The sequence below is a fragment of the Esox lucius genome, chromosome 13 (assembly GCF_011004845.1).
Source record: "Esox lucius isolate fEsoLuc1 chromosome 13, fEsoLuc1.pri, whole genome shotgun sequence".
Lineage (NCBI taxonomy): Eukaryota > Metazoa > Chordata > Actinopteri > Esociformes > Esocidae > Esox > Esox lucius.
Window position 1 is genome coordinate 13,998,421 of NC_047581.1, and position 15,809 is coordinate 14,014,229.

General features: G+C 45.8%; 1 protein-coding gene across 5 annotated transcripts in view; it reads left to right on the forward strand.

Moving 5' to 3' along the window:
* cux2b (cut-like homeobox 2b) overlaps positions 1-15,809 on the forward strand; it is a 110,101-nt gene that overhangs the window by 40,037 nt on the left and 54,255 nt on the right. For all 5 annotated transcript variants that reach the window (XM_010876285.5, XM_010876284.4, XM_020052134.3 and 2 more), the window contains exons 2-3: positions 8,240-8,350; positions 9,118-9,165. In XM_010876285.5, coding sequence (XP_010874587.3) covers positions 8,240-8,350; positions 9,118-9,165 — 159 coding nt within the window. The remainder of the gene's footprint in view (positions 1-8,239; positions 8,351-9,117; positions 9,166-15,809) is intronic.

The following is a 15,809-nucleotide window of genomic DNA, read 5'->3' on the forward strand; positions in this document are numbered from 1 at the left end:
ATGACACCTCCAAGTCATACATCCATCGTGTAGCCGACAGCAATGTGGTTTTAGTGATGAGAGCAGCCTAGATCTCACCGCTGACATTTACAAAGCACCTGCTGCCTCTGACCTGCTCCTCAGATTAACCTGCACTTGTTCACATAAGCACTTCTGATATTAAAAAGAGAGAAAGAAGTGTGACTTTTTAGTTTCATTGTTTGCATATATCATTAGAGGAGCAAAATAATAATCTATTGCACATTGCAGAATAAATAAAAACGAATATTGTGAGCGGGGTAATACGAGTGCCTCTTGTTGACTCTCACCAGATTACATTAGGTTGGCTGTTTAAATGCTGATACACAGCAAGATCCACTTGTCTGCCTGCCTGTTCAGAATATGAAATGGAAGTTAAACACTGTGAATGTGTGGCGTGGGGAGGAGGGCTCTGGACGTGTGGGCAGTGTAGCATCAAATGGATTGTGTTTTCCTCCCGTGTAAATGCCTAATGTGTTCCGAGTGCCCTGACACAGATGAATGTAAGGAATCTGCTGTAAAGACTTTACAGCCCTTTTGAGAGACGTGGCTGGGTACTGGCTGTGTGGAGCCCACAACACACACCCCTACACACGTGTACAGTACACCTCAAGCGCACACACTCGCACACCCGTGCACGCATACACACTCGCATACCTCTCCAAGGAGAGGAAATTGTTGAGGCTAGTATGAGCGTCCGTTAGCTTTGTTGTTGTTGTTGCCGTGGGTCAGAACTGGCTGCTTTTGTGATGCGATCTGCAGCATCTTAGAGCCTGTTCAGACTACAAGCATTGTCGTGACAACGATTGGATTCCATTTATGTAATATGTAAATACAATTTTCTGTTTATGCTAGCACCAAGAAACTCTAGCTGTGCCAGGGGTACGGTGTGAGGTGCAACACGCCCGCGCCCGCGCTGGGTTACGGCCATAACCCTGACCTGGTTTTTTAAGTCACTGACAGTTTTGTTTACCCGGTAACTAACATGGCGACGCTATCATTTTTTAGGTGTTGGCGTGAGGTGTTTTTAGGACTTCAGAACCAGACTTTCTATGTCGTCTCTCCTTCCGCTTCAGTACAGGGACTATATGTCCGAAAGGTGTCCCACATCACCTCAGAAAGGTGACTGTCCTCATTTGACATTTTCGCCTGTTGTAAATGTTTAATTTCCAATGCAAATGTGGCAACAGGTTTAGTTACTCTAGATAAAGGCTAGTATAGAAAACGCTGTTATAGAACCCCTCCTAAGAGACAGTAAAGTAGAGACATTAGGCTGCCCCTTGTCAAGACATTCACCTTAAGGACAGTTCTTTTTCATATAGGGCTGCGTTTGAAAAGTTACGCAATTCATAGACGCAATCAACTCTGTGGTTTCGAATCAGTTCATGGTGTTCCTATTGCAAATCTCACAACAAATTCCCATTCATGTGTAAATTGTCATTACAAGTGGCTGTTTGCGTGTCACACTGTGTTAACGTGACTGCCTGGTCTCGCAGCACTCAAAGTTTTCCACATCTTGTTGTCAGCCCAAGTTGTATTCCCACTCTCATCGCTCTATTTACATTAATTTATTTTTGGTTCAAATGCTGGAAAATGAGAAGAAAGAGAGCAGGAGAGATGGGGTGAGAGAGAGAGAAAATTGGAGAGAAAAAAGTATTTCTCTCTCTCTTTCTCAGACAGGTGGCCCTGGTTCATGTCGCCGGGCCCCCAGGGGCCCTTGGTACACAGCGTGTGTGAGATAGAGGAGGGTCTCACAGCGCTTCACAGGTGGTGCGAAACGCAGCCCTCTCTCCTCACCTGAAATATTCAGATTCTTCCGGCGGCGGTGCTTTGATCTTCCTGCAATCGACAAGGGAAAATGGAGGGAGTAGGGGGAAGAAAACAACAAAAACTAGAGGAAGAGCAGCTCACCTGAGAATGAACAGATTGACATTTTCTTAAGAGAGAATAAATAATCGCAGGTTATCTCTGTTGCACTGCTCTTTTATTGTCGATGAAAAGTGGGCCAACGTGGTGGCGATGGTGACTTGATCTGTAGAGCTTTACCCAGCGTTTTGTCCTCATCACAGTGAAATGACTGGTTGGTTTGGTTGGTCGTCCATTGAAGTCCATTGCTTGAAGCGAAAGGGAAAATGGTTATTGAAGACTGTGACTCTTTGAAATAATATATGAACTATATATTTGAACTTTTTTTGTATCCTTGGCTAATGAATGAAACCTTGTCGTTCACGTACTGTCTCTATTTGACCTGTTCAGTTGGCGTGTTGTGGTTGTAAAGTTGTCAGTCAGGGTTCAACCCCCTAGCTTGCTAATGAATCCAGGGACAGTCTAATCAGTCAGTGGCCATGTATTTCAGTACCACAATAGGCGTCCTGATTGTAACCACAGACTTGGAAATGAGGGGAACAATGGCCTGGCTTAATGATGATAAGCTCTTCTAATGGGCTGTTCATTTAAAATGTTCATCCATAGATAGCAGTTTGAAGGTTCTAATTGGAGCACATTTAAAGACATCTCTTGGTTCTAGATTAATTGAAGGCTCTATGTTAAGACCGATTCATATTTGTTAGATGTTTTAAAGTGCGGTGCCTCGGTTGTCTAATTTTAAACAACGACAATGGTAATGTGTTACCTTGTTTTATCAATGGTTGTGTGTGAGTGGGTGCACGTACGTGCGGGGGCGTGTGTGATTAAAAAGAGAGTGAAGCGTTGACGGGACGATGTGCTTTGGCGCGTAAGGCGCTAAAACTCCCTAAATGAAGCTAGGTATGACGAATAATGTCTGACAACCCCTGTCACACCTTTTGCTGATGGTTGTAACGCTCACGCACCTCTCATCCCTTTTGTAAGATTTAGCATGCTGTTTGAAGACAGCCTGACTGACTGGGGATTAATTATTTTGGATGATTTATCAGGCTTACTAGTCCAGGGTTTAGAAAGGTGTCAAAATGAAATGTGAAATTCAGAGTTGAGCCTAGATAAACTATACAGAACCGCCAATTTCTACTTTACTACTAGCGGCTGCACATTGAACACTTCGGCACCAATCAGTGTCTGGTCTGGACACGGGGTTTGTGGAGCACCTTTGGCCATGCAGAGTGACCACACCAGAGACACCCCACCAGACGGGGGTGTGGAGGGGAGAAGGGTGGCGGGCGGCCTAGCCAGGGGAAGTACGGCCACCTGCATGCCCCTCCCTGTCTGAGGTTCCCGGGGTCAGGTCACATAGGTCAGTCAGTCGGCCCCACCCTCCTGGCTCATTCTGTCTGCAGTCTGGACCGGCCATTCACCGCCAGCCACCCGCCTGTCAGTCGGTCGGAGGCCAGATAAGGGATCGTCTTGCATCTTTCAAATGGACAGAAGCCAGCCAGCCAGCCAAGGCTCTGCCTGAACCCCTTTCCCCCACCCACCTCCCCAGTCTTGTTGTTCTTTTTTCTCCAGCCTTCAGCGGCTGGGGGGTTCCAGTAATAACGTTGAGGCCAGGCTAGACTGCGGCGATCGGAGCCATTGATTGTGGTGATTTGATTTATTGATCCATCCCCCTCTCAAATGTGGCGTCTGAGATGCAGGGCTAATCTGAGACTCTGCTACGGACAGTCTGGTGCTTTCCAGAGAATAGGAGGTGATAAGGAATGTATGAAAGGAAACTACACTTATCTTAATCATACACTGGCCCCTGTGCTGTCTTGTGATGACCACTGTGTCCATGTGTGTGTGTGTGTGTGTGTGTGTGTGTGTGTGTGTGTGTGTATTGGGGGGGTTGTGAGGCAGTACAGTCACCAGGCAGAACAGAGTGGATCTATAAATTGATGGAATTCAAAGCCTCCAGCATCGATTACCATTATAACAAACAGCAGCACACAGAATGTCTGATTATTTTTAGACAAAGATTCTGTGCTCTCAGCAGCAATTCTGCTGATGCTGTCACACTTTCAGACATCTGCCTATGATTGCAATTAGATGGGATACAAAAAGAAAAATAATACCCCCATCTGCATTTTCTCCTCTTTCTTCTCGCCCCATTTTTTCGTCTTTAATTTGTGCAGTCCAAGCCCACTCAGTACAACAGTGATTATGGCTGACTTTACCTTATATTGCACTGTCTTTGTGATTTCTTTCTCCAGTTGTCAACATATTTCACCATGTTTTGTCTTTCTGGGAGGCTAGAAAATAGCTTACGGTCACAGATGTAATTGAGAGGTAGGTTTAATGAATGTCAAATTTAGTGTTTCTGCGATCTTGTATCATCACATTTATACCGAAAACCTTTTATACATGCCTCTCGTTTGTTTTCTCTTTTCTTATGTATTGATTGTTTTTACAGACTAACATTGGATATCACAGACTCGTTGTGATGATGATGATGATAAATGCGAGGGCTAACAAGCTTTAATAAGCGTTCAATATATTCCTAATGTTTAACAACAGTATTGGCAATGTTTAACAACAGCACAGTTGATGCAATCTAGTGCCAAAAACATGATGTTCCTGACATGATTATATCTCCACTGCTTTGTTATCATCATTAGCGTCCATGTTGTTTGTCATGTTTCCCCTCCCTCTGTGGAGTTTAAAGGGACCACTCCCTGCAGTCTTTTCTGCAACCCAACACTCATGCATAAATACCTGACCCACTCAATGCTATGTGACTGGCTGTCTGTCATGACTTGTGATGCCTCCTCCATAGACGCTGCCCCCACCTTTCCACTCCTACGCCCCCCCCTCCACCACCCCATTCCGCCCTCCCCAGGGGAAACTCATCAATTACGGCCGGATGTTTGACTGGCAGAGGCTTAATGACAGGAGCTTGGTATTGACCCGACTGCCACACACTGAAAATTTGGTCCCGATCTGCTTTTTTAAAACCTGTCAAACGATTGCCGGAAATTTCTTCTTTGCACAGGGAATCGAAGTTGCCTACTCCCCCTATTTTCAATGTAGGCAATCAGGAGCATAAGATCTCTATGTGTATCTATTGCTTGATTCTCAATGCGTGTTCAAGCTGAACGTTATGGTGATACGGTCAGCATAAAGAAAACACCAACATAAGGTCTTAAGAGGGAGTTTGGCCAACTTAAGCCACATAGTCGGAACACGTCTGAGACTGTTTTAGGGATGCAATCATTCAAATCCATGAGAAATACGGATCACAAAAATCACATCAATATTCCGTGTGATCCCCCTGATGTTTCAACTCTGTGAGGTACCACTCATAGGGATGCTAATGTCCTTTTTGTCTGAAATCTCCAACCCTGTGGGATGGAACTTTTTAAAAAACTTTTCATCTTGGCTAAATAAAGGGGGTGGGCTATAGACCATCCCATCAGCCAATCAGGGCTGTGGATGTACATTTCATATATGTGTTTATTTGTCAGGAAACACACGGTAGGCCAAACACAATGCAATGTACCAAAACACAGAGTAGGTGTCTGACCTAACCATATTGAATGTGGTTACAGGTATCTTCAGGTCAGGGTAATCTCTGAAAGGGGACATCAAATGTATTTCTGCACACACACGGAGCAAGACTCAACAAATGAAAATCAGCTCAACTATTTATCCTCTCGAAGTAGATCCATATATACTAAGCTGGTTAACATGTTATTACACTTTGCTGTAGTTAAATCAAATGGCAAGAACAACACCCAGTTTCTTATCTGATTATCACATTCCGACGTTATGGCAGGACGCAGGAATGGTTCCAGTCTGAGAAGCAATAAGCTAACACACAAATTCAATCAAGTCACCCTGAAAATACATCAACCAGGATTCATACAATACAATAAAAGGCATTGAAATGTTCAGCTCTTTATTGCAATCCATATAATCCCGACATTACTATGAAAGTCTTCCGGAACACTTTCTTAACACCTCAGACAGTGTCAGTGTCCTCGGAGTCCAAGGGAACCTCCTGTTGATGACGTTTCCCGCTTCACTACTGTGACCTGTCAAACGTACCGCGCCATAACTGTGGGTGGAATGAATTGGTAAGGCAGGCATCTGCCAGTTCCATACAATCTGCATCCACTGTCCATTATGTCCCCATCATGGGTTAAGAGGAGGTGACTGAGGCGGCCATCAACTGTCAATACATTGATCTGTCTTCATCACCCCTCTTTCAAAGTCACTGATATCTCTTCTTCTCGCCATTGTTGGCGTCATTCCTAATTTACTTAAGTGTTCTTTTATTTTGGCAATTAGCTGTAAATAATTTGATCTCCAAGATCTACACGTTTTCTGTTGCTGAAGTAGAATTGGATCCGATTTAATTAGTGAAGTGAAAACTCTCAAGTATTGTGGTGAAAGAGACTTGATGTGTCTCTAAGCAGGCAAACAGTATGTTCTGCTTCAATTCCATACAAGTAACCCCAATCTTGCCTTTTTAGAAAGGCCACGGAACTAGCTACGGTTGTTTTCCTCCCGTGGGTGTATTAACTGCTTTCATTGGTTGAGCTACTTACAATTGAATGGAAACTGAAATCCATTCCCCCAATGGTAAATTTGAGATGTAATCAAAAGAAGTGCTATGTTATGATGTCTGGCAATTCAGGATCAGTTGAAAATGCACACAATGCCAATCTACCCAGATTCTCTGACCCATATTAGCTTGGGGTCTAGGCCTGCTTGGAACTGTTGGAGGTCATCCCACTTCTAATTGCCATATCCACAATCCCCAAAGCGTGAACTCCAAAATGAGGTGGAGTGGTTGACTGAAGGAAGTGCACAGACCACTAAAACCAAATGTCTTTAAACGAAAGGCACATCTGTCACCAAGGGAAATACAATTTAAAGTGTCAATGGAAGCATTTTTTCACAGGTTTCGGAATGAGAAAGATGGGCCATATTTTAGGGCCAACACGGAACTATAATTACATCAGGAATGGATGAAAGCAAAGGGTTAAAATGTCTTCACTGGGATTAAGTGGAATAAGTTAAATGTTTCAAATATGGAACTGGAGTTTTATCCGTAGGTTTTCTCTCTTTTTGGCTCACGATTATTTATTAAATTGCCTTTAAGTAAGACTGGAGATTAATTAAAACACAGTCAATTTTCCAGCGTCATATAATTCACTGTGGTAATTGAATCCCCCACTCCAATATTATATTGTATCCCAGCAGTTACAAGGGAAGACCTTCATCAATTAAAACCAGTCCAAGAGTAGCAGGAAAGCGATGGGATTCAAGGAGGACAAATGTTTTGGCTCAGTGGAAAGGAGTACTGTTGCAAGATTTTACATGTGTTCTGTTGGTCTGCAGAAAGAGCTGGAAATTCGATGATTGATCAATGGATGCTATTGAATTGGTGGATGTCATGTGGCGCGGTGAGGCCACTGTAAATGCACGGGTCTGAGGAGGGGCTGTGTGCACGGATAGCTTTGAATTGTACAGGGAAGTTGACAGGGTGGAGTTTTAGTACTCACACCATGCAACCGTATCATCAGGTATTGAAGGACACCAAACTGTGATTCAGGCATTGGTTACCCTGCTGGGAGTGTTGGGGTTATTAGCAGTAAACCGGTATAAGCATCATACTTGTATTTTTGTTGTTAAAGTCCACCGGAAATCATTGTAAAGATGTAGCAAGACACTTGGAGAGCTTTATAAATGAGGCAGAGGCTTTCTTGTGATCTGTGTTAATCATGGCAGAAGGAATAATGTTCCTTTTTTCTCCAGGAAGCTCTATATTGGTTTTTAAGGGTTTGTCGGGTTATTGGGCCCTTTCCGCGTGACTCCGCTGCCTTGTTTTCCCTCTCACTCCTCCCTCTCTTTTCTCTCTCTTTCCTCTCTCTTGTCTCTCTCTACTCTCTTCTTTGTCTCTCTCTCTCCACTCTCTCTCCTCTCGTTCGACTCTCTCACTGGAGTTCCATGGCCGTTGCAAGCGTATTGATTATTTCAAATACTGATTATCTAAAAGGCCTTCTGCTACTGTAGGCATTGGATTTATTTTGGCTTAATTATTTATGGTCCAGGGCTTGCAGTAAGTATTACCGCTATAAGATCATGAAGGATTACATTGTTAATATTCAGCAGTGTATTTTTATTTATGGACACTCTAAGCTGCACTGTATGACTGTTGGCAGCTTCTCTTAAGTGCTGTCTCTTTCTCTCTCTCATTCTCATGCTCTTACTCACCCTCCCTTTCTCTCTTACTCACCCTCCCTCCCTCTCTTGCTCTGCCTCTCTTTCTCACTGTCTCCCTCGCTTTCTCCTGTGTTTGTAGAGGGAGCTAAACTCAGTAGCGTCTGAGCTGGCGGGGCGACAGGAAGAGAGCGAACACTCCCACAGGCAGCTGGTGGAGCTGAGCCGGGAGTTCAAGAGGAATGTCCCAGAGGTGAGTGTCCCCTGCCCCCTGCCACCCCCCGCCCCCACCCAGCCTCTTCTGGGTCTTCTCACTCTGCTCCACCCGTCACGTCTTCAGTTTACCTATTCTGAACGGAATTAGTTATTTCATTTCATAATCCGCTTTGGTTGCCTATCTTTAGTGCAAGTCAGTCTCAGCTCCTCTGTTTATGTTTAAATAAAACATAAAAAAAAAGAAAAGAAAACGACAGTTGTTGCTTAATGCCAGCGTGTGTACTGCTGGGGTCAAATTAAGGGTGCATTGGCCCCTATCGCTGTAAGTGCTCCGTAATCTTGTCAGTATAATACAGGTGCAGAATGCAGGATGGTGCTGTCACCATCGCAGGCAGCCCATTCCCTTCACCTGGGGCTCAGTGAGAACCAGGAGGGAGGGAGAGACTGGAGCCTGAACTAATACAAGCTGGAAATCCCCACTTACTGACTCTCGCTCAAACTCCAGAGCTTCCCCCCGACTTTTAAGACCCCCGCCTTTCCTCTTCCGCCCCTCCCTTAGAAATCCATCTAAACCTTGGATATTGCTTTCTTCTCCTGGAATATGGGCAGGATAAAAATATACCTGGGATCAAACAGCATTTGACATGGGGCGTCTTTCCTCATCTCGCAGTTGTACTTTTGGACTTAACGAGGAGAAGTAGATTCTTTGCTAATGAGACGAGTGACAGTAATGCAGGCATAGAAGTCTTCCCCTCTCTTTTAATGTACTAAAAATGCTTTGTTTGTTTGTTTGTTTGTATCTAGGAAGTGCGGGAGATGGTGGCTCCTGTCCTCAAGAGTTTCCAGGCCCAGGTGAGTCGACCTCTCCTTGCCCATGTTTTGCTGGTGGGCCTTTGATGTGATTTCCAGACACTATCTGATACACAAGACCGAGGAAGACTCTGTGACCGTGGACTGATGATAGGATAGCATGGATAGAAATTCATGGCCAAGTGTAAGGACCCAGTTTTCATGTTACACTTCATCTGATGCTTATTGACTGATGCATTTGCTGTCAGAGTGGAGTAGCTCTCTATCTGCCATTTAGATGATCAGATATCTGGCTGCTCATATTCTCTTGGCTGAGACAAGCCCTCATTTCCTGTTGGGATGGTGCATTGTCAGTGCCCTTTCTGATGCTTCCATATTGAAAAAGTCATCTGATACCTACCAAGGCTCTGCTCTGGCCATTAAACCAAGGTCATAAATCACATCTTTGAGCTGTGTTGTGGTCCACAAAGCAGAGGCAAATGATACCACAAATAATGCTTCCAGTCTCCCTCCCTCTCCAAACCCGAAAGCTGGATTATTATATAAAAAACACTGCAAGGATCGTCTGGTTCTCATGTATGATTACAGTCTACTTGTTTTCAAATGGCTTTGTAATTAGCTACGCCAAAGCAGCAGTTTTGTCCGGAGTCATTTTATTCAGTGCTGCTGATGTGTGAGGTTGATGTCGATGCCAATTGAATTATTGCGACTGCAAAGGCACAGACAGCAAAATATTAAAGTCACCCTGCCATATCTTTATTGTGCAATCATGAACCTGGGGATTCATTTGAACCCCGTTGATATTTGACAACTGGGAATGTAGACGTTTAGTAAGTAAATAAACTAGATGGCTGATAATGATGAATGATGTTAAAACCTGCCACTAGAGGCCTGGGTCTTGGAGGGAAAGTAAGCACTATAACTTCGGATCTCATCAAACGTCCCCACGCACACATTTGAAAGGGAAATGCGTAATGAGGAATGAAAGCCCTGGTGTTTTCTGATACAACGTTGACCTTCCCGCTTAATGTCAAACAGCTTGCAGGGGCTTTTGAACCGTAAACCCGGCACTAGTCTGCCAGGCCTGAGAGTGGAGCTGCGGGAGTCCCGCCTGCTGCTTCTGGAGAGAGGTACGGTGAGGGGTACGGTGAAGAGCAGGTGTAGTAGCAGGAGCTTGTTTGACTGTGTGTTCTGGGATCCACGAAAGCTGCCCTGCATCTGCCCGATACAGGTGGTGTTTGAGCCTGAGGTTTGTGTGTTTTTTTTGTCTGGATCCCCATTAGCTGAAACCATGGCAGCAACTAGTCTTTCTGGGGTCTGACTGTCTATAGAAAAATACTTTAAACAGAGGTTTTACAATCTACACACATTCAGCAAAGACCTCAGCATGGACGGGCGAACAAACATAAACTCAGTAAGTAGAAATAACAGAAGTAAGTACATAAATAAAAAATGTAAATGTTTGCGTGCGTGCGTGTGTGTCTCTGAGAGAGATGTACTTACCCCTCCTCCCGCCTGGCAGTGCGGCCCGGAGGAGTCCCTCTTGGTGTTTGGACCCCCATCATGCCACTTCTAAAAGAGAAGACTCTCCCTTTGAAGTGTTTGCGACATGACAGGTTCTCTTTCTTTTCTGTTTCATTTCAATGTACCCCTCCCACTTTCTCTCACTTCCCTGGTCCGATCTCCCCTTCTAATTATCGCTAACCAGGCGACTGATTAGAAACACGTCGTCAACGGCCTAGTTTCCACGGAGCTGGAGCGCCGGTAAGGGTTAATCCCAGCACTAGTTGGTGGCTGTCATTGGTCGCTTCCCACCTTCTTCTTCTTCTTCGTTCCTCTTTTCTTTCTTTCCCTGAAAGTTTGCTAATGAGGTCCCGTCAGAGCTGGGGAGAGGTGTTAATTTGGCCTTGTGAAGTAGGAAAGAGATTAAGGACAGTGAGGAGTTGAGTTTACGGCTTAAAATACACCGCTGTCCTTATTAATCCACTGGGCCCTGGGAGACCAGCAGTTTTGGTTTTATAATGAACACTGTCTTATAATGAAGGTAATTTTAATAAAATTTACTGCAGAGACAGACGAGATGGTACATGTCTCCATGGTCTCCGGCACACCTTTGGGGCTGGGGGATATGACAGTTATTTCTCAAATAACCCATCACAGGAGAGAGAGCCCAGTTGAACTGGGGCTGAGCCTCTCTTAGCTCCACGAACTGTTCACACAAACTTCACGCAACCTTCCCTTGTCATCTGAATAGACAGTTTTGCAGTCTTCACCAAGCCTGTATGGGATCCAAGATACAATTTACACCTCTCTCATTGTAGGGTGTAAATCCCCTGCAGGACTCACCTTGTCAACAAAAAGGTGATGGAATTCTAGAATTGGTTGCCTGTTGATTCCTGTGAGACTAGATTCTGCTTAATACTGCTAGATACTGATGATCAGCACAGTGGAGTCGATGGGGAACTGCAGGAGGGAGTCACCAGAATGATTCTTTATTCATTTATTACTGGTTAAAACCTTTTTTTATTTTGGGTGCGCACTGTATACATTTGGAACTCACTGCTGTAGACACTGAATCTGTGTTGTTGGAGGATGTCAGGCTCTAATGAACCAGTTGTGTTGTTTTCTGCTCTTCTCTTGATGTCGTTTGGTAGCCTACTCAGAAAAAGAAAACAGCAGCCCGGGCCCCTAATTATGGAAAGTTGCTTTACAATGATAATCCGAGGAGTAATTTAGCGTGCACAATGAGAGTTGTGGTGTTGCGTTGTGCAGATGGAGAATCTGATAAATAGTTTGTAACGTGTAATTAGTGGCTCTGCCGGTTACATACCATTAACCCCTTGAGCTCAGGAATCATTATTGGCCCTCATTATCAGCCTGAAAGGTACAATCGAGCTGACTAGACATCAAAAACATCAGATAGCTATTAACGCACTGCCAACTGGGTGTTCGGGTTGGCTGGTGGACACCTGTTTTCTATTAACTATGCCATCTCTTCCCCTGAGGTTGTGGTGATGATATTGGTAGGAAACAATGTTTTGTCTATGTGGCTCTTTCTCGTGTTGGCTATGCAATGGGGAGCTCTTATGGAGAGGAGAAAACCCTACGTCTATTCAAGTCAATAGCAGATATTGGTATCATTATATACAGCAATACATTGGCAGTTTGAACACCCAGCTGTAGGTCTGTGCAACACCTGTATCAAGGGTGGAAAAGGTGAATCATTTAAAGCGGTTCATAGATCTCTGGCAGGAGCCATGGAATTCAATTGTTTTCATGTAACAAATGGACTGGAGGTGGTTCATGTTAAAACTCCCTTGATTATCGTGTAAAGAATGTGCGTTTGAATACTTCCCGATCGCAGTGTATTCCGTACTTCAGAGGTCTTATCGGCAGATATGAAACTGATGTTTTGGTCTCCCGTTGAAGAGCTGCGCTGAACCCCGAGCCCCGAGCCCGTACGGAGCAGAGCAGCGGCGCTGCCCCCAGCGAGGTAGAGACACAGCTTTTGATCATCCATTGAGAGGCGACCAGTCCTTCCTCTTTTTGATTAATTCCTGAAGGAGATGATAATTCATCTTGACTGTATAAATATGTTATGAATAGTGGAATGAATCAAAGAGTAAAGGATGATACTTAATTACAGTTCCGTGATAAAAGGCCGTGTGTGTGCGCGTGTGTGTGACTGTGTGTGTGTGTGTGTTATGACGCAAGCTTCCTCCGCCTCTGTAAGTGCCTTCCTGTACCAGCCCTCCCGGCTGTGCTGCCAGTGGTGAGAGCGGCGGTAAGTCTAACAGTCATAAAGCCTTTCCCCATCTAATTGTTTCAGGGCCTCTATGGCACTTTCATAGATGAGGTACTACGCCATTTGTGGAACACAGCGGCGATGCTCCCACTTTAACGGCTCGGTGATGACGGATCTTCATCATGGACCGAATGGCCTATTAGGCGCCGGTAGGCAGATCGTCGGATTGTGTTGGTTAGCAGACGCCGTGTCTGAATCCACGGGTCTTCAACTGAGACGTCCGGGATGGTGCCGGACACGTGACGTGCCGTACAGTGTCGATGCCGATAAACCCCCCAGCCAACGCCTGGATCTCCAGGACATCTGGAGCGAGACGTAAGATCTCGCCGTGAGGTCCGAGATATCTCTGGATCTGGCTCGCTCTAGCCTTCTAATCCTCTGCAGTGCCGGTTCTGGGCCGCTACCATGTCCAGCACCGAGCTGCTGTCTCTGGTACGGTGCCCCCCACTGTGTCCGGTTCAGGCTCATTGAGCAGCAACCAGGCAGCCAGCCTGGGTCCGTATAGGAACTCCAAGCCATTACGTATGCACATTACACACTGCACCTCCAGCCCTCTGCTGAGGAGATGATGGGCTGCCGGGACATGTAAACCAGAGACACATTCTCCCTCTCCTTCCACCCCCCCTCTTTCTCCTTCTCTCCTCTACCCTCTCGCTGTCTGCCTGTCCCTCGGTTTATCATCTGCGTAATCTCTATATCGGTGAGAGTGTGTGCCTCGTGACACAAATTGGAGCTCATATTTAAGGCTCTCTCTCCTTCAGCGGCGCTTCACACAGCGCTCCAGTCACCTGAAGCGGCAGCAACAGTGCTCCCATTAAGAACAGACCGTACCGGACTGTCACACTTCTGCTCTGCTGTTGAGTTTTGTTTCTCTGCTCTTTTTTTTTTGGATCAGCGTCATTAGTGTTGCTACATTACACCAGTCGGTAGTGTAGGAGAACACATATTAACTAAAAGCTTCAGTTGAATCTCATTTATTTTGCCAAGCTTGGATTCTTGGCTAAGACATTGTAATCTCCCATGCATCCTGTCCTGAGGAAGCGGTCGTGTCTCTCTCTCTCTGTCCTCAGACCAGTTCCCTCATGCATCCTGTCCTGAGGAAGCGGTCGTGTCTCTCTCTCTCTGTCCTCGGACCAGTTCCCTCGTGCATCCTGTCCTGAGGAAGCGGTCGTGTCTCTCTCTCTCTGTCCTCAGACCAGTTCCCTCATGCATCCTGTCCTGAGGAAGCGGTCGTGTCTCTCTCTCTCTGTCCTCGGACCAGTTCCCTCGTGCATCCTGTCCTGAGGAAGCGGTCGTGTCTCTCTCTCTCTGTCCTCAGACCAGTTCCCTCATGTATCCTGAGAAAGCGGTCATGTCTCCCTGCTGCTGCCAGTGACACTGGTCATAATTACTGCTGCCCTTCTTATTTTAGTCCAGACACAGGACCTAAGGAACAGATGAAGCTCAGAATGATCAACAGTTAAAAGTCTTAGATTAGATGCTGAGACTGTTATTTGGACAAAAACGGTTTGGCCTGCTCGTTTGTCCTCTAAAAACATGCTGTATATGTAAAATATCATCATCTTCTACAACTTAGAAAAAGAATAAACGAGGACAACGTAACATTTGTTTCCAACATTAGAGCTGTTTTTCTGAAGCTAATTCTGCTCTGGATTTAAAAAAAAAATTGCCACGATACTACCAAGTATCACAAAACCCTAGAGTTTTTTTAGGAACCTTGAGTTGTCTTTGTACTTCTTGACGCTGCGTTTTTTGCTGGAACCCTTCATGTCATCTTCCGTCCACCTCCTAGTGTCTGTCTCATGACTCCGCTCAGGGCTGTGTGAGAGAGCGAGTTCTGAAGCCACGGGGTGTTGGTGCATTTCTTCCCTTGTACTGTCTGTTGCCCGGTCTGCATATCCCAGTGTGACACATTCATCATTATGGAACCATGTTCAGAGATGGGGATGCACACCAGGTACAGAGAGAGGGCTCGGTGTTATAAATAGGCACTCTCTAGCCATGTGGAATTGATGAGTTTCAGCACATTCTGCTCTGCGGTGCTAGGTTTAATTTCTCCGGTCCTGACAGCACAAACCTCTGAGCCCGGAGACGTCACGCCTGACTAAAGCTGCTGTGCAAATGTTAGCCTTGTTTGAGGATGGTCACACGCAGAGGTGTCTGTGTCTGTGCTGCTCTTAAGAGGCGTCCGACTGGCTGTGTGTCTGTTGCATACCTTCTGCTACACCGACAGACAGACAGACAGACACTCATGATCCGGAAGATTCCCTATTCACCCCTATTCACAGGTATTCACTCACCCATACTCACCCCGCTGGCCCCTACTCACCCCTACTCACTCCATTGACGAGCGACCACAGTAACTCACCCCCTGTCCTCTGTCAGGTAGTCTTTAAGACCCCTGACACCAGTCGCAGACTGGAGCCCCGAAATGGTCAACGGAACGGTTGAGGATGGACATCCGACTTTCCCAGACCCCCCGGTCTGAGAGCAAAGCCGTGTTCCTGGGATGCCCCTGACTACTGGCTGGCTCCCTTTCAGTCGCTGGCAAGAGCACTGTCGAATTAGCCAATAGAAATGTGTGAAATTGGTGACTCTGTACCGGCGAGGACACGCCAGGAGAAATAAACATCAGTGCTCGTACGAGCAGGAGAACCCCATGTGAGGCAGAGAAGGCGGAACGGGGGAGACGCTCTGCCAATTCCATGGCTTGATCCTGGGATTTTAGAAGCGGCATCGCCGAGCCACTGAGCCAAGGAACAGTCAGTCACCCAGATGCAAACCTAGTCAGTGAGTCTCCCGTCAACCAAAAGACACCTCAGCTAGAGACCAGACCAGGGCGGTCACATACAGAACACAGGCTGGTGTCAGAAGACAGAGT